At 54.9% G+C, this 18,953-nt stretch overlaps 1 protein-coding gene across 3 annotated transcripts; it reads right to left on the reverse strand.

Moving 5' to 3' along the window:
• Positions 1–149: 149 nt before the first annotated feature.
• Positions 150–18,225, reverse strand: DRC11L (dynein regulatory complex subunit 11 like). 3 transcript variants are annotated; one of them, XM_081834266.1, is made up of 19 exons: positions 18,152–18,224; positions 16,923–17,250; positions 15,925–16,053; positions 15,439–15,627; positions 14,718–14,789; positions 13,763–13,968; positions 12,024–12,108; positions 11,743–11,874; positions 11,502–11,577; positions 10,755–10,861; positions 10,544–10,642; positions 10,344–10,390; positions 9,076–9,158; positions 7,143–7,250; positions 6,823–7,022; positions 4,378–4,464; positions 3,830–4,007; positions 2,870–3,108; positions 1,407–1,550 (listed from the first exon to the last, which is right to left on the reverse strand). In XM_081834266.1, the coding sequence occupies exons 1-19, from the start codon at positions 18,160–18,162 to the stop codon at positions 1,446–1,448; spliced, it is 2,481 nt and encodes an 826-aa protein (XP_081690392.1). In that variant the 5' UTR covers positions 18,163–18,224; the 3' UTR covers positions 1,407–1,445. The 3 variants fall into 3 exon arrangements, with proteins under 3 accessions (XP_081690394.1, XP_081690393.1, XP_081690392.1); XM_081834268.1 differs by lacking the exon at positions 2,870–3,108 and having other exon boundaries at positions 150–1,550; positions 18,152–18,225; XM_081834267.1 differs by lacking the exon at positions 7,143–7,250 and having other exon boundaries at positions 1,398–1,550; positions 18,152–18,225.
• Positions 18,226–18,953: the final 728 nt, after the last annotated feature.

Here is an 18,953-nt window from a genome sequence, read left to right on the forward strand (position 1 = left end):
TACATTTCTATCCCACCTTTCCCTCCAGGGACCTGAAAGCGGCACTCAGGGCTCTCCCCCTCCTCATTTAATCCCCACAACAACCCTGTGAGGTAGGTTAGGCTGAGAGGCAGTGACTCGCCCAGGGTCAGCCAGTGAACTTCATGTCCCAGTCCAGTGCTCTAACCACTACACCACACTGCAACAAGCAACTTGGTTGTTTTCTCACTCTGTAATTATAGCTTCTCTCTGCATGCGGCTGCGACAAGTAAAGTCAAGAGCCACTCGCCTTCTGGCTTGCTCCAAGTAGGGCACGAGACTCTGAATCTCAGGGTTGTGGGTCCAAGCCCCACATTGGGCAAGAGAGTCCTGCATTGCAGGGGGCTGCTGGACTAGATGACCCTCAAGGTCCCTTCCAGCTCTACCATTCTGAGATTCTGTGTTCTACTTGAGGAGGAGGACCTGCTCTCTGTAGGCAGCCCCCTCCCCCCCCCCCGCTGCTTAAGAGCCCTGCTTGACCGGCATCACAATACACAGGACGTCAACCCCCAGACAGTTTTGCCACTTCCCCCCTTCCGAGCCAATTTCTCAGAGAACAAGACTGGTGCCTCCCCAGCCCCCAGGAGATGGCTAAATGCTTAGGCTGTGCACTGGATCCAGCCAGATTCCAGAGCACAAACTGAGTGGGGCAGATTCAGGCTGATTTGTGATTGCCCTGTGCCTGACTCCCCATTTAATCGATGGAATTGGAAGGTCCCCAAACTAGGTCAGGGGCTGGATGTGGCTCAAGGGTCAGCCCCAGATCACTCTCCTAGGAGGGGGGCAGGGGCTGACCAGTGCTATTTCACGTAGTTTCCGAATCAGTCTGGCCTGAGCAAGTATGCAGAGCAGCTCCAGCCTTGGGGTCCTTCAGGCCTAACTCTGGAGAGGCCCAAGGCCAGGGAGATGCATCAGACCTGACCTCCCGGTGTAGGGCAGCCCCTGTCCCTCAAACTCCCTGAACTGACACCCCTTGGCCCCCAGGACCCCTTGTGGTCAGTAGGCCCGGCTCACCACTTTGGACCATGAAGCCCACCTGCCCAGAAGCATTAGAAACCGGCCAGTCCTCCTGTGGGCTGAGTCCCCTACCAATGATAGGTTTTCCAGGCCTCATCCTGCACCCATGTGTGTCTCCCATGACCCCTGCGCATACTGTCCTGCCTTGGGAGGTTTTTAAGCAGAGGCTGGATGGCCACCTGTCATGGGTCCTTCAGTTGAGATTCCTGCATTACAGGGGTTGGACTAGATGCGCTTTGGGGGACCCTTCCAATGCCACAATTCCATGATTCCCGGGAGCACACTTAAGGGTTGCAGACACCCGCTTCCCCACACAGGTGCGCCATGCCAGCCTTTGCACGTAACTCATTTATGCTGCAGCTGCAAAGGGTCTGCTTCCCCCCTCCCCTCCCCTCCCCTCCCCTCCCCTCCTATTTCTTCTTCTTCTTCTTCTTGTCTTTCGCATCGGCTGCTCTGAGCTTCTCCTGTTCGGCCAGCATCTTCTTCTTGCCCAGGGGGGTCTTGCTGTACCAATCCTGCAGGAGGAGGCCCAGGAGGCGGGAGACTTTCAGGAAAGAGATCCTGCCCAAGGGGGTGGAGGAAGGCGGGGCTCAGAGAAAAAGCAGGTGGAATAATAGCTCAGTGGGTTAGAGCCTGGTGCTGATAAGGCCAAGGCTGCAGGTTCGATCCCAGCTGCCTATTCCTGCCTTGCAGGGGATTGGGCCCAACTCTACACCACTATTTGTTACAATGCCCTTTATACACACCCCCTAGACCAGGCATGTCCAAAGTCCATTTCAGGGGTCTAATCCGGCCAGCCAGTCGGTTTAATCCAGCCCCTGTGGCAGTTTATTAAAACCTCAACAACTTCAATCCTTAACATAGCTCAACAACTCCAACCCTAAAAAAAGCTCTACAACTTAAAAAAAGGTCAACAACTTTGGTCGGCCCCCATGGCCCTTCACTTCATCAAATCTGGCCCTCTTTGAAAAAAGTTCGGACACCACTGCGCCTAGACAAAAATTTCTCGATCACATCCTTTACTCTCTCTCCAACCAACCTCCCCTTGAACAAATCTCTATTTTGCTGGGTGGCAATAACGTATTTATTACTCCACAGGTTCTAAAATTTGCCTTGGCTGCAAGTAAGTTGAGTGCTAGCCACCAAGGCAAGTCTCATAAGGGGGAGTGTGAGACGTGGGGTGCTTAACTTATGTAGGTGTGATTTTCGCATTTCTTTGTGTTTGCTTCGTTGCTGTTCCGTTTTAAATTAATTATTTGTATTTTAGGCATTGCGACCAATTGTGACGGCTTGTAGCTTTTAGCAATAAATATTTCATTCAATTCCGTGTTTCTATGTTTCAGGCCCAATGCTTGTGGGATATTTAAAATCAGGGGTGCCAATTTGAATAAAATATTGCCGGGGGGGGAGATAAGCCCTGCCCTGCATAATCAATCACATGACATGGTGCATGCACAACATTTGAATGGCAACTTTGGGGGGGGGTCCCAGCCCCCTCAAATATTTAATTGGGGTGTGTGAAGACCCCTCAGCCCCTAGGAGTTGGCTCCTGTGTTCTTTGTGTTTTTCCATTTCCTTAATTTTTTTTAAAATTCACCCTCCTTTTTAAAAAACCCACCCTCTTTTTATTCCTCCTTTCTCTTTTCCTGCTCTGCCAGCAATGTGAGAACATCTGCATGTCTGATCTCCGAGCTCAGGCCCCTTTTCCACTGAGGGGAAGGGGCCCGTCTGGCCACCCCAGCTCAAAGGGACGGGAAGAGGCTGGTGGGTTTCTCTCCCGGAGCCTCAGGGTGAGGCCAGCCACCCAGGGGCGGGGGCAGGACAGGCTACGCACCCTGAGCATGGCCTCTTCCGCGGGGTAGATGGGGTCTGCCCTGGCCAGCATCTGCAGGAGCTCCCCGGCATTCAGCGGCCTTTTGGGGAGCTGCAGGAGGCGCCTCTCGCTCAGCACGGACTTCACCGCCTCAGCCATGCTGCCCTGGCTGTAGCCGTCCGACACCTTCGCCAGCGCACTGAGGTCCAGGGTGCTGGTGACGACCCCGCCGTGCCTCTCGACCAGCCGCTTCCACGTCACTGGGGAAAGGAGGGAAGGGGGTCTGTCAGGCCCCCTTCTGTCTCGCGGCCTCAGCCCCCCGGTGCCTGGACTGATGCAGCAAGCAGAACCCCTTGATAGTTTCATGCAATGTTTTCTAGTATCATCTCTACCACTTTGATGTTTCTTTAAACAATCAAGCAGTGTATATATTTTACGAAATGTATAAACCGAAAACAGTTACGGGTGGCTTGGCTGAACTGTTCTGGAAGCTCTGACCAGAAGTATACTGGAAGCAGCAAGGGTGACCCACATAATAATAAATAATAATAACAATAATAATAATTTATTATTTGTACCCCACCCATCTGGCTGGGCCTCCCCAGCCACTCTGGGCGGCTTCCAACAAAGATTAAAAATACATTAAAATGTCACACATTAAAAACTTCCCTGAACTTCCCTGACCTGAAGGGGCTGCTGTGCAATGACAGGTCCATGGTTCACAAGACCATGGACACCCATGACTTGCACCCTCTACCCTCTGTCCTCCTTAGTGGGGTGCTTAAGCCTCATGAAAGATCCTGCTTGGGGTCATTTTCCACCCCAAAGGTCAGTCAAGGCAGGAAGAAACAACATCCCAGCAGTTCAGGATTTGTTCCCGGAATTTGAGACAGCTACCGCCTCCCAGAGACCAGCTGAGTGTTCGGATCCTTCTCAAAACACTCCCTGTGCCCCCAAACCAGCCCCAGCCCCTCTTCTCACCATAGCGTGAGGCATAGTCTGGCCGGTGGATGAGGAGGATCCTCTCATAGGTCTTGCAGAGGCCCTTGATGTCCGCCAGGTAGGGCTGGTTGGACGTTCCCATCAGGAGGACGCGGTCCTCTGCCTTCAGCAGGTTCAACGCCTTGGGCAGGTCCTTCTTCAGCCGCTTGGGGTCGTTCTGTGGGGCAGCAGCCACCCCATTAGCCCCAGGCCAGGGAGAAAGATGGCGGTGAGCCCCTCCACCAGGGAAGCAGATTGGGGTGGACCCCAGACAGCTTCAACCTGCTTTTTCCAAGTTATTGGACATCAAGGCTATTATTGTCAAGACTAAGTTAGTTCTAGGTATGAGCTGAAGTATCTGAAGAAGTGTGCATGCACACGAAAGCTCATACCTAGAACTAACTTAGTTGGCCTTTAAGGTGCTACTGGAAGGAATTTTTTTATTTTGTTTTGACTATGGCAGACCAACACGGCTACCTATCTATTATTGTGAAGACTGTTCACCCTCCCCCGGTCACCCTCTGGGCATCTTCTCCCACCTCACTCACCTCCTTCTCCTCTTTGGGGACCTTCTTGTAAAAGGTCTTCTCTGTGTCCCCCACCCAGATGACGGATGGCTGCAGCAGACGGGCCACCTGCAGTACATGGGGCATAAAAAAGAACTGTGGGCAGATGCTGGAAAGTGACCCCCACCTTAAGGACCAGAAGGTCTGCAAAGTGAGGCTGGGGGTGGGGTTGGTGCAGCTGCTCCCAAACTACTGCTGCATCACTCCGTCTCCAGAGAGGAAGGCCATGGCAGAGCCCTGGGGCACCACCACTACCAAGGCTCCGTTTAGAAGTTGACCAGATGGAGGAGGGTTGTGTGGGTCTTTGCTGCAGCCAAAAGCAACCATTTGTGTTTTGCTAGAGGGGCACATGAAGGGGCTGAGGCTCATCTTTTTGCAAACCCCTTTGAGGTGTGGGATGCATCATTCACTGAAGCAGTCAAACACAACATTTCCTGTTTCCTAGAGTGTAAAAGGTAAAGGTAAAGGGACCCCTGACCATTAGGTCCAGTTGTGGCCGACTCTGGGGTTGCGGTGCTCATCTCGCTTTACTGGCCGAGGGAGCTGGCGTGCAGCTTCCAGGTCATGTGGCCAGCACGACTGAGCTGCATCTGGCGAACCAGAGCAGTGCATGGAAATGCCGTTTACCTTCCCGCAGGAGCGGTACCTATTCATCTACTTGCACTTTGTGCTTTCGAACTGCTAGGTGGGCAGGAGCAGGGACCGAGCAATGGGAGCTCACCCTGTTGTGGGGATTTGAACCGCCGACCTTCTGATCGGAAAGCCCTAGGCTCTGTGGTTTAACCCACAGCGCCACCCGCGTCTTCCTAGAGTGTACACACAGGGAAATGTTGCTCCAGCCAGGAGGACTTCCTGTCACACCTGCTCTGCAGTATCTTCCCTGTGTGACCAGGTAGGTGGGCGTGACCCTGGCAGACCCTACAAAAGGCTAATCATCTTCCTCTTTTGCTCTTTGCCTCTTTTGCTGCTCTTTTGCCATTTTCTTCTGGCTCTTAGTCAACAGCATGTGGCTCATCCTTACAGAGGATGGAAGCCACAAGGCTTAATTAATTCTCAGGCCCACCTCAGACTTCTTTTCTCTACACAGGTACCTGTAACTACCATCTAAAGCCTGCCTTCAGGACAATACTGTGACCTGAATGCAAGTAAACTTTACTGTTACTTTTAAAAGAAGACTGTCGTTATCACCTCTGGTTACAAACCTAATTCATTCCGGAGGTCCCTTCTTAACCTGCAACTGTTCTTAACCTTGTGGGATGTGAAGCACAAGAGCAGTCAAGTGCGACATTCCTAGAGTGAACATGTTTACACATGGGGAGGAATGTTGGTCCAGCCAGCAGGTCAACTTCCTGTTTCCTTCTAGGCTGGGGCAGACTTCCTCAGCATGTGACTAGAGGTGGGCGTGGCCTCACCTGTGCAGGTAACGACAAAAGCACAGGGCAGGGCAGCCATCTCTCTCTCTTTGACTACCTGCATCGAAGAAACAACGTCCGCTTAGCCAAAGATGCTCTCTTGGCCTCCAGCCAGGAGAGGACAAAGGGACTGTCTCCTTATGAGATAGTTTCCAGGCGTATGTTACTTTTCTAAGCTAAGTCTGCCTTCTGGGATCCTATTGTGAACAGAATGTGTGTGAGTAAATCCTTTTTATACTTTTATAGAAGACTGTGTCGTGTCTTATCTTTTATAAGGGAATAGGGGGGAAATACCAGAACAGTTATTATAGAGGCTTTAGCGAGCCATGGCAACCACATTTGCTGTGAGTTTAAAAAGGGGAATGTTACTCTGCTAAATTGTGAACTTGTTTACACAAGCTGAAAAGGCTATAATCAAACAATATATCCTCTCCTGCATCCCTGAACATTCCCCACAAACCTGAGGTACCACTTTAGCTAATGGGGCCTCTCACTGCCACTGTGCCGCCGCCGCTCAATTTCTGTTCTCATCCTGAGGTAAACTTCTTAACCCAAGGTACTACTTCCGGGTTAGTGGAGTCTGTAACCCGAAGTGTTTGTAACCCAAGGTACCCCTGTATTGTTTTTAAGAGGGAACTAAAGGGGAAATTTACCAGGAACAATCCAATCTGGACAAGCCAGACTTGATTGCTCAACTTAAATGATTATATCCTCTCCTAATATCCACAACATTTCCACATGAGGTTTGTTTGTTTTTTGTTTTTTTTGAAAAAACAAACACCTATCAAGCAGTGTATAGGTTTTATGAGATAAATAAATAAATCTTCCTTGCTCCCCTTCTTCCTTCCAGCCAGCCAGCCCTATAGCGACCCTTGGCAGCTACAATGCCAGGACCTTGGACTCTTAGATTTCCCCAGCGCCCTGTGCGATCCCATAATTTGATGACCCATCCCCGTTCCCCTAAAACTGCCTCTGCTGGAGCTTGCCCCCTCCCTCCCTCCCTGCCAGGCCATACCTTGAACACCAGGTGGATCATCATCTGGAGGCCGGCTTTGCCTGGGTACTTCCCAACCAGGTTCCTTGGGGAGAGGTCAAAGAGGTTGGCGCCTGTCTCTGTGCACACGGCATGGACCAGCATCTTCTTCCCAGTCCCCCCTGGACCGGCCAGGAGGAGGGACTTCACCAGGGGGGCCATCTCATGCACAGCCTGAGAGCCTGGGGGGGAGACAACAAAGGGGTTCTCCAGACCCAGAGAAAGAGGGCAAGACCCAGGGCAACGGCCTGGAAGCAACACCCAGGGCACCTTATGGGATGGGGGACTGGCTGCTGCCCTACCCAGGCGCAGGACAGCATACAGGGCAATGTTCTGGCGCACGTCCAAAGTGGAGGGGATTGGCTCAATCTCCTGCTGGCGGAGGTAGGTGCCCAGGTAGCAGAAGTCACCTGGTGTGGAAAAGGGGAGGCAAGAGGAACAGGCCCTCAGCAAGTAATAACAACAACAACAACAACAATATATGCTGTGTACCCCACACATCTGACTGCGTTGTCCCAGCCACTCTGGGTGGCTTACAGCATATATAAAAGCATAGTAAAACATCAAACATTAAAAACTTCCCTAAGCAGGGCTGCCTTCAGATGTATTCTAAAAGTCAGACAGTTGCTTATTTCCTTGACATCTGAAAGGAGGACGTTCCACAGGGTGGGTGCCACCACTGAGAAGGCCCTCTGTCTGGTTCCCTGTAACCTCACTTCTCACAGGGAGGGAACTGCCAGAAGGCCCTCGGAGCTGGACCTCAGTGTCCAGGCTCAACGATGGGGGTGGAGATACTCCTTCAGGTATACAGGGCTGAGGGCTTTCAAGGTCAACACCAACCCTTTGAATTGTGCCTGGAAATGACCTGGGAGCCAATGTAGGTCTTTCAGGACCAGTGTTATATGGTCTCAGCTCCCAGCCCCCAGTCCAGCTGCCGCATTCTGGATTGTCAGTCCCCTCCCTTCTCTTGCAGGTTGGTTTGGTGGGACATTCATGGTCAGGCAAACAGGCCCCACTATTCGCGTTGGTGGTGATTGGACCCAGCAGCCAGAAGGTTCCTTCCAGCCCTACCACTTTATGGCAGATTGTGAGCAACGGTTCTCTGTACATGCCCAGAGGCACACATTCCATGGCTGAGGTGGAGTAAAGGGGATTTTGCTCATATCCCCCCAGAGGGAGTCCAATCGAAGACATGGCAGCAGAGGAAAGGAGAGGAGGAGGAGGAGCTGCTCTGTTGTATCTTATGTCCAAGAGATGGTGTAGTGGTTAGAGCAGGCATAGGCCAACTTGGCCCTCCAGATGTTTTGAGACTACAATTCTCATCATCCCTGACCACTGGTCCTGTTAGCTAGGGATGATGGGAGTTGTAGTCCCAAAACATCTCAAGGGCTGAGTTTGCCTATGCCTGGGTTAGAGTGTGGGACTAGGACCTGGGAGAGACCAGGGTTCAAATCCCCCTTGGCCATGAAGCTCCCTTGGAGACCTTGGGCGGCTTGCTGCCTCTCGAACTAACCTACCTCGCAGGGTTGTTGTTCTGGGAATGTCTAGGGATATAGGAGAGGATTTTTTTTATTATTATAGCCTTTCCAACTTGTGTTAACAAGTTTCACAATTTAGCAGAGTAACATTCCCCCTTTTAAACTAACAGCGGATGCATTTTCTCAGGCTCGCTAAAGCCTCTATAATAACTGTTCTGGAATTTTCCCATTATTCCCTCATAAAAGATAAGACACAGCACAATCTTCTATAAAAGTATAAAAAAGGTTTACTCACATATCATTCTGTTCACAATAGGATCCCAGAAGGCAGACTTAGCTTAGAAAAGTAACATATACAGTGGTACCTCAGGTTAAGATACCTTGGCTGGAGGCTAAGAGAGCATCTTTGGCTAAGCAGATGTTGCTTCTTTGATGCATGTAGCCATAATGAGGGAGAGATGGCTGCCCTGCCCTGTGCTTTTGTCATTACCTGCACAGGTGTGGCCACGCCCACCTCTAGTCACATGCAGAGGAAGTCTGTCCCAACCCAGAAGGAAACAGGAAGTTTACCTGCTGGCTGGACAAAACATTCCTCCCCATGTGTAAACATGTTCACTCTAGGAATGTTGTATTCCTAGAGTGCCCTTGTGTTTCACACCCCACAGTTTTGAGGATTAAAGGTGGAGAAGGAGGACCATGGATGCCACCTTGAGTTCCGTGGAGAAATAAAGACAGGGTGGAAGGCAAGGTGACTCACCTGTGTAATCGGCCAGATGCACCTTCTGTGGCTTCTTAATGATGCCCTCGCGCACAAGCTCCTCATAGAGGGAATCGAGGGTCCTGAGGGACAGAGGGGAGGGAGGCAAGGCTCAGCCGGGGGGGCTGGGTCCCCCAGCAACATTTCATGTTTCGCCAGACAGGCACATGAAGGGGCAGCGACTGACAGAGCTTTCCTGTAAATTGCTAGAGAAGAGAACTCTGTGAGATTGCTTCCTTTGTCTGCCTGGGCAAACTAATTTTGTTAAAAACAATTAATTTGAAAGCAACACACAGTTAAACCTACAGAGTTCACTCCGGCAGGAGGCAACCTGGGTAGCTTAAAGAGATCATTAGGGAAATTCCTGGAGCAGAGGATGGCCTTCACCTCCATTGCTCAGCCCGAACACTGAGGTCCTCCTCTGAGGGTCTTCTGGTGGTTCCCTCACTGCGAGAAGCGAGGTTACAGGGAACTTCGTGGCTAGTAGCTATTATTATTATTATTATTATTATTATTATTATTATTAGTTTTATTATTTATACACTTCCCATCTGGCTGGGTTTCCCCACCCACTCTGGACGGCTTCCAGCACATATAAAAACATAATAAAATGTCAACCATTAAAAACTTCCTGATACAGGGCTGCCTTCAGGTGTCTTCTAAAGGTGTACTCATCTCCTAGACATCTGCTGGGAGGGCGTTCCCCAGAGCGGGTGCAGGCGCCACCACCGAGAAGGCCCTCTGCCTGGTGTGGGAATGTTCAGGGATGCTGGAGAGGATATATTGTTTTATTATAGCCTTTCCAACTTGTGTAAACAAATTCACAATTTAGCAGAGTAACATTCCCCTTTTTAAACTTGCAGCGGATGCGTTTGCTCAGGCTCGCTAAAGCCTCTATAATAACTGTTCTGGAATTTTCCCTTTATTCCCTCATTAAAGATAAGACACGACACAGTCTTCTGTAGAAGTATAAAAAAGTTTACTCACATATCATTCTGTTCACAATAGGATCCAAGAAGGCAGACTTAGCTTAGAAAAGTAACATACACCTGGAATCTATCTCATAAGGAGACAGTCCCTTTGTCCTTTCTGGTCTGGAAGCCAAGAGAGCATCTTTGGCTAAGCAGATGTTGCTTCTTCGATGCAGGTAGCCAAAGAGAGAGAGATGGCTGCCCTGCCCTATGCTTTTGTCGTTACCTGCACAGGTGAGGCCACGCCCACCTCTGGTCACATGCAGAGGAAGTCTGTCCCAGCCCAGAAGGACCTACCTGTCTGGTGTCAGGTCCTTCTCCTTCTTCCCTTTCTTCCCCTTTTTCTGCTCCAAAAAAAAAGTCAGAGAAGGTTGCTCTGCAGCTCTGGGCAGGTGAATGGGGGGCACAAAGGACAGGCTCCTCCTCCATTGCCCCCCCTCCCCGGGGGATGCTCCTTGGATAAAAGGCTTCCCCGTCCCGTCCCCCCATGCACTGACCTTGGCACTCTTCTTGGCCTTGGCCTTGACCGGCCTCGCTACTTCCTGGTCGATGGCCAGCTTGAGCTGCTGAAGCTCCTGTCGCATCAGCTCATCCACCTGAGCAGGGGAAGGGAGAGGAGGGGCCTCAGAAAAGGGCTGCAGGGGCCCAGCTTCTGTGGCCCCTGGAATTTTTGAGGACAAGGGCCTGCCCCTCCACCTGGGCACCCACCTGCAGCCGTATCTCCTCCTCCACCTCCTTCCGCTTGTCTACCTTGATCAGGTCCTCCTGGTAGCGCTGCTCAAAATTGATGGCCTCATCCTGGTCACTCCAGCAGCCTGGGGGGGGCGGGCAGTGCTGATGTTCCCGTGCTGCCCACCCCCAGCCCTTGCCATGATGGCTGCGGTCAGTGCCCACTGGGCCAGAAGGCACCGTGGAGGGACGTCTGGGGCTCAGTGATGGAACTGCAGATTTGGAAGGGGCCCCTAAGGGTCATCTAGTCCAACCCCCAACAATGCAGGGATCTTGTGTTTGGCCCAACACCTAACCATGTCTGGAGTGGGGAGCTCTGCCACCCTGGGCTGGGTGTGGAGCTCCTGGAGTGCCCACGATGCCCGCTTGTCCCCGCGGGGTGGGCTCAGAGCCAGATTACAAATAGGCAGAGTAGGCACCAGCCTGTGCCCCCCCCCCTTTAGGGGCCCCGAGACAAAGGATCAAAACAGATACTGTTTGTTTTGTGTAATCCAATTGTTGGTTGGTAAAATCAAGCGCGTATTTGGAGATAATTTGCCCTGAGATGTTGACTGCCTAGGGGCCTCCACAAGGTTTAATCTGGCACTGTGTGGGCTCCTTCTCCCCCCCATGCAATGGACCCTACATTGACCCACTGCTGGCAGCTCTGCCTGTTGAAGTGTCCCAAGAGCCCCCTGCTTGCGACCCCTTCCCTCCCACACTGGGCTCCCCTCTGCCCTGTCTCACCTGTGTAGCGCAGGTAGCCCTGGTTGATGGTTGGCAGGAACTTGGAGGGGTGGAGCAGCAGGCCTTCGTCTTCCTCCTGAGGAGAACCTCAAACCCAGCACGTCAGCAGACCCCTAAGGTGTCCCCACCCCCAGCTCCCACCCCCATCCCTGCACAGGTGGGCTGGGGACTCTGCCCTGTGGCCTCCCAGGAAGCAGATGGAGTTCAGCCAGGGCAGGGAACCCCCCTCCCCAGTCCTCACCGCTTTCTTTTTCTCCTTCCCTTTCTCCTTCTCCTTCCCTTTCTTCTTCTCCCCTTTGTCTTTCTCCTCCTTCTTCTTCTCCTTCTTCTTGCTTTCTGCCTTCAGTTCGGCCAGCTCCAGCTCATTCTGCACCTGTGGGGAGAATCTGTGTGACTCCAAGAGGAATGGACTTGGGGGGGGAGTGAGGGTATCTTGGGGGGGTGGCAGCCTCCAGGAGGCTCCTCCTTAAGGCAGAGGAGCACTGCAAGCCCCCTCCCCTCTTCAGCCCTTCCATCCAATACCTCTTCAGGGGTCTTCTGAGCAAAGAGGACAGTGCAGCCCCCCATCTGCTCATCAGGGTAGTCGGGGAAGGAGCCAACCAGGTCGCTGTGGGAGGCAGAATGGGGGGGGGTGAGCATCAATGGTCCGCTGAGAGGAGTCAACCAGCTCGTCCCTTGCGGGAGGGGGGCCACCGCTGGGGAGATTTAGGACAGGTAAGAGATAGCCCTTATGGAACTACCAGCACCTATGGCCACCAAAGGGCCTTCTCCGTAGTGGCCCCCACCCTGTGGGACGCCCTCCCATCCACTGGCAAGGAGATGACTTTTAGAAGACATCTGAAGGCAGCACTGCACAGGGCAGCTTTTTAAGGTTGATGGTTTTATTGTTTTTATGTATGTTCTGTTGCAGGAATTTATGAATAGGCTGGGGGGGGTGCCCCTCCAACAGATATCATACACATGCAGCCCATTACCAAAATCAGCACCATCACTTTTGTGATTTGTCCCCACAAAACACTTCATCGCTGTTTCTTCCTATCTATTCAAAGGGCCTCTGCTGCAAGGTACCAAATGTAAGAATTCACTGATAAATGTATCTATGTACTGGCTCACTGGGAAAACTTCAGAAATTCATATAGACATGTGAGCTCAGCTACTCAGCAGCCCCTCTGCCTGAGTGATACGGTAATTCCTGGCATCCTGATACCTGAGTGCCAGACAGGTAGCCATTCCAGAAATAACAAACCCAGATGAAGACAAAAGGGTGTGATTAACTTGGCCGGGAAACAGGGAAATGTTAAGATCTCTTTTGTTACATTTGATGGGTGTTTGGTGGAGGGCAAGGGGAACCATGAGGCAGGGTCCAGGATGCTCAGATAACTGCCACCAGATCTCCCCTTTCATGATGTAGTTTTGGGGGGTGTAACATGGGGATTAAAAAGGTAAAGGTACCCCTGCCCGTACGGGCCAGTCTTGACAGACTCTGGGGTTGGTGCGCCCATCTCACTCTAGAGGCCGGGAGCCAGCGCTGTCCGGAGACACTTCTGGGTCACGTGGCCAGCGTGACAAAGCTGCATCTGGCGAGCCAGCGCAGCACACGGAAACGCCGTTTACCTTCCCGCTGGTAAGCGGTCCCTATTTATCTACTTGCACCTGGAGGTGCTTTCGAACTGCTAGGTTGGCAGGCGCTGGGACCGAGCAGCGGGAGCGCACCCCGCCGCGGGGATTCGAACTGCCGACCTTTCGATCGCCAACCACAGCGCCAACCGCATCCCCCCAAAACATGGGGATTAGCAGCTAATAAAAGTTTGGGTTCTCTCTTGTTTGGAGCTTCCATCTTGTTCCACCTGGTGGCAGGTGGGAGTCCTGTCACGACAGTCTTCAAGAAAGACCAAGCCTACTGGCTGCTGTTTGCTCTGGTATTCCTGGCTGGTGTCCTTGGTTTTTGTCCAAGGGAGCCCTCAGATTTCTCCGTTAACAGTTGAAAGCTGCCCAGAGTGGCTGGAACAATCCAGTCAGAAGGGATTATTATTATTATTATTATTATTATTATTATTATGGATGGCTTTAAAAAAGGATTAGATTAGAGAGCTAGAAATGGCTAGAGACTGCCTTTCCTGCTCATGTTTTGCTTGCAGGTTTCCACTCTTCCCACTGGCACTAACAGGCTCAGTGCAGCCTTGGACCCGCGGAGCCTCCCGCTGTTTCCCGGGGCCCCTCCAGGCTCTCCTGGGCTGCCCTGCCCGCTCTCTGCTGCTCACCGGCACTCGATGAACCACTGGCGCAGCTGGTCCTTGAGCGCCTCGCACATGCTGGGCCCCTCCACTTCGTAGATGGTGTCGCGGATGTTGTCGAGCGCCACTTGGTACTCGGCCTCGTAGTCCGCCTGGCGCATGCGGCGCAGCTCCTCGCCCAGCTGCGCCCGGATCATGGCCGGCGTGGGGCCTGCCAGCTCCGGCTCCAGCTCCTGCGCGGGGTGGGCAGTGAGCAGCTGGGGGGGGCGACCTTCCCTCTCCCTCTCCCTCTCCCCCCAGCCCCACGCCGAGCCGGAGGGAGGGAGAGATACGACGGCACAGGCGAGGCCATTAGGCGAGATGGGAGGCGGGCGCCGAGCGCGGCCGTGTAAATTACCCCGTAATGAGTTTGTAATATGCGCGCGCGGCGCCTCCTTGCCCGGCAGCGGCCGCGGCGCCCAGGCACTTTCCCGCCTCATTGCCCCCCAAATGGATTTTAAATATCATTCCGAGGACACAATTATTTAAAACGCTGAACTAAACACTCGCTAATGGGGGGGAGGAGGCGGGAAGAGCCCCGGCGGAAACGGGACGGGGGGGACACGGAGAGACCCCCGCTTGGCGCAGGAGACGGACGCGCCTTGGGCTGCCCGGGCCGCGCCCGGGCGAGAAGCGCGGGGTTAGCAAGGCCGCGCGCCCTCCCTCCGTCCCTCCCCTCCTGCCCCAGGCCCGCGCCATCCCCGAGGCGGCCCTCGAAACCCTCCTGCGGTGCTTCAGCTAAGCCGCTCCCGGCGCAGGAGCCGAGCTGGACCCGGCGGGAAGGGAAGGCGGTCCCAGTGGCGACCCCTCGTCCCGCCCCGTCGGGGCCGCGCCCTCCAAGCCGGCCGACCGGCCGGCCGGACAGCGGTGCTTGGAGAAAGGGGCGGGAGGGCCGTAGCGCCAAGGGCAAGAGTCCGGCACCGGAGGCGGGGCGCGCGCTCACCATGCCAAGGAAGACCATCTCCATCTGCCGGGATAGTTTAATGAGTCGTCGCTGCACGCACCCTTTCCAGATCTGCAGGAAGAGGAAGAGGGAACGTGAATCGGGACACACCGGGACTGCGCTCCGCACTGACCAAGGAGCTCATCGGCCCAGGCTCGTGGGGCGTGAGGTGGGGGGGGGGCAACCACGAGCCTATGAAAGCCCACTTCGAAGAACAACTCAGTTCAACGAGGCGCCCCACAATTTGACTCTCGACTCCCCCAGGAGGACCGCCGCCTCGCCGTCGCTCCGCGCAGCTCACGCCCAAAAAAGGCCCGCAAGGCGCCTTTCTACATCATGTTGGTGGGCGGAATGCAAAGCTTTGGCACGAGATGGGTTTGGGGGATCAACGCGCGTCCCTCGGCTACACTCATGACTTCGGCCTTCGGATTAAGCTGGTGTCAACATAACCACCACACCCACATCCCCGACAGCGCCAGCGCCTTGAGTCGCAGCTGGAGAGCGGCGGAGTAAGGCGCGAGAGGCTAGTCCTGTCTCTTTGGATCTGCGCCCCCTCGCCTCGAAAGGCCACCCCGCCTCTCTCCAGGATCCGTCCCAGCCTCCAACCAGAGCGGGACGTTCCTCGCCTTGTGGTCCTAGGGGTCAAAGACCCTGGCGAGCTGGCGTGGGGAACAGCCCCCCTCCTGCTCCTCCTCCCTGGAGGCAATGCCCCCCCCCTCACCTTCTGGATGGTAATGGCGGCCACGTCTCGGTTGGGCTCATAGAAGCCGCTCTCGCGCACCTTCCTCTCGCGCTCCTCGTCCCTCCGGATCTCCCACATGAAGCGCGCGCGCAGGCGGCCTTGGCGCATCCGCTCGGCCATCTGGATCAGCCGCACCGCCTCCTCCCGCGGCATGCTGGGCCGCGGAGGCTGGGGGAAGGGGGCAGCCCTTTTTTAGACGGGGCCCCAGCGCAGGGCGCCGTCGGATGCCGCTGGCCGCCACGCCGCGCTCCTCCAGGAACCCGAGGGCAAGGATCCCGGCCGGGCAGGGCGGGAGCGAGCGCAGAAAGCTCCCGCGATCTGCGGCCTGCGCCATGCGCCCCCCAGGAAGAACATGCAGACCCGCCCTCCCCTCCCCCTCGGGTCCAAGCCCAGCCTGGCACCGGGCAGCGCCAGGAGGAGCCCTTCGCCCGATCAGAGGCCCGTTCCCAGGGAGGGGGCACTCACGGTGGACCCCACTTGACTCTTGGTGGGCCCCATTTGACTCATGAGCCCGGTCAACAGGTCCTGGCGGTCCTGGAGGATCTTGGCGCGCTCGTGGAGAAAGTACTTGGGAATGGGGACCTCCATGTCCGCCTGCAAAGAGGGATGAGATGGGGGTCCCTCTTCCGCGGAGTCCCAGGCTGGCTGGAACCTGGACGCGGCTCGTCCAAACGCGCCCCACCTTGTGCAAACGCGGCCTGCGGTTTCGGTTACTTGATGTCTACCCTGCTTTTCGGCCGCTGACAAAGGTTTAAAATGGCAACAGAGCCCGGAAAGGCGGCCACGAAACGCCGGGATACATATAAATGAGCAGCGTAAAAGCCGAATTAAATCCAGCTTTAATCACTTTAAAAGCAGCTTACGGAAGATTTAAACGGCCTCGAGAAACAAGGCTTTTCCTGGCACATAAATGGCATCAAGGTCAGCGCCACGCAGACTCCGCGGAGGGAGCGTCCCGCCGTCGGGGTGGGCTGCACGGAGAGGCCCCCTTCCCCCTGTTGCCACCGGTGGCACCGCGGACGGCAGGAAGGGTCCCGAGCGGAGACGACCAGCTCCCCTTAGCCAGCCTGCGCAAACTGTCTCCCCGGATGCCAGTGCGCTCGAGGCACCCCTTTCTCCCGCCACCCCTTCATGAGAAACCCCCCTCCTTTGGCCAGTAGCCCCGCCCAGACCACCTTCTCCCGCTCTTCCAGCCCTTCCCGGCCTAAACCATGAGGACCAGAACCTCGCCTCCTTTTCGCGAAAGGCAGCCTGACTGCCTGAGTGAGATTCGCCCAGCCCTCGGGGGTCTCCTTCGAGGCTCTTCCTTTCAGGCCTAGTCTAGGATAGCAGAGCAGAGCAGGGGTCTTTCTTATGGGGCCCCTGGAAGGAGGGCAAGGACGAACACCCTCCCCCCCAACCCCACAGGATCTCTCCCCGCCGCACTCCGCCCCTCCGGCCCCCGCTGCCCGCCCGGGACTGACCGGCGTCAGCTTGAGCTCCTCCAGCACTTGGTCCATGTAGTGGTACTCGGACAGGTCCAGCTCCACGAGCTCCTGCTTGAGCTCCAGGATGCGGCCCAGCACTCCCTCCAGCAGAGGCCGCAGCACCAGGCGCTTTTGCGGCTGCACCATCTGGTCGTAGCAAACCTCGAGGCGCCGCGCCGTCTGAATGTAGCGCAGGTAGAGAGTGGCCACCGTGTGGAAGAAGACCGCCCGGTTCCGCTCCGGCTTCGTCGGCTGCGCCGGCAGCTCCTGCGCCAGAAGCTCCTTCAGGGCCACCCGGGACTCCTGCCACAGTTTCCCGAACGTGCTGCGGGAGGGAGGGAGGGAGGAAGAGCCGCGTCCCCAGTCCGCACCGCAGCCCGTCCGCAGCCCAGGCCGCCCCTCGGCGCCTCTGGGAAGGCCAGGAACGCGCAGCAAGGAGGTTACCTTCATTTGCTGAGGGGCCAGTGCCGGATTTTAGCTAAACAAGCCATAGTTTAGGGCCGAACTCTCTTGGCAGCCCCACAAAAAATTAAAGGGGGAAAAAACTGGATGTACATTTCCAAAATATAAGATAAAAAACAAATAAAATAAAACCTACATACAGCAACAGTGTTTTGTGTTGTGTTGGCTCCTATGATGTAAGTAATGGCCCCCGCCTGCTCCTTCAAATATCACTGGTTTGTTCATTTCAATAGATAGGGTGCCTACATTCTGCATGGACAGGTTGCATGGCATATATTCAACACAAAAGAACAGCGACAATTTGTTGCTGACAAAGGACAGTTGGAGGTATAAAAGGCCCCATTACCTTCAGGAGCTGAGGGCCCCATCTAACATAAATCCGGCCTTGTGAGGGGCAAATTGGCCACGGAAGGGGCGGCCGCCATCGAGAAAGGCCTCGGGCTGGCCGGGGCCAAGGGAATTGGAACCACCTAGCCCCGCCCTCGGGGGAAGGGACACCCCGGCCGGCGCACCTTCCACGCGCACCTGGCGCCCCCTTTCTCCTCCAGCCACCCCAGCCGCTGCTCCGGAGCCCCTTTGCAGATTTGCCAGCGCCGCTCAAGCCAGCTCTGAGCGCGCCCCGTCGCCTAAAGGCAAGCGCGCGCCCCGGGAGCGGCTCCGAATACCCGCCTGCCCAGAGGGGCTTCCTCGGGGCAGCCCGGAGACGGCCGAGCGGAGGGCTCAGCGAACGCGGCTCTTGCAAGTTACCCCCAAGAAGTCCGCACCTGCTCGCCATGCTGCCTCCCGGGCGCCGAGATCCTTGCAGGCGAAAGGCGGGGAGGCCCCACCCCCGATTGTCCCGGCCAGTTCCCATAGAAACGAGGGAACAGGGAAGGGGCCGGCTGGCCCACCTGCAGAAGAGCGCAGGGCCCACCTAGAAGGTGGGGGACTCCCGGGACCAAAGGAGGCTCCAAGCAGCAGGGCTCCGTTTGGTACCTGGATCTCCTTGGCACGTCCAAGGAGCTATTTGCTGCCCAGAGCCACATCCCTAACTGGGGAGCCGTGAGAGCCAGCCCCTCCCTTGCCGCTGGCCTTGGAGGAGATGCAGGGAGGGATTAATACTTTTGGAGTCCCTAAGCACTTAAAAAGCAGAGACATCACCTTGCCGACAAAGGTCCGTATAGTTAAAGCTATGGTTTTCCCAGTCGTGAGGTATGGAAGTGAGAGCTGGACCATAAAGAAGGCTACAGATAGGTAGCCGTGTTGGTCTGCCATAGTCAAAACAAAACAAATTCCTTCCAGTAGCACCTTAAAGACCAACTAAGTCAGTTCTTGGTATGAGCTTTTGTGTGCATGCACACTTCTTCAGATACACTGAAACAGAAGTTTCCAGACCCTTCTATATAGTGAGAAGGTGGGGAGGGGTATTACTCAGAAGGGTGGTGGGAATGGGTGATTGGCAGATAGCTGTGATGAGCCTGTTGACGACACTTAACGACTGCAATAGGTCTTACAGGAAAAAGCAAGGGGTGAAAAGGTGAAAAATGGCTTTGTCATGTATAATGAGATAAGAATCCAAGGTCTTTG

This window comes from Podarcis erhardii (genome assembly GCF_964252035.2).
Source record: "Podarcis erhardii genome assembly, chromosome: 12".
Taxonomy (NCBI): Eukaryota; Metazoa; Chordata; class Lepidosauria; order Squamata; family Lacertidae; genus Podarcis; species Podarcis erhardii.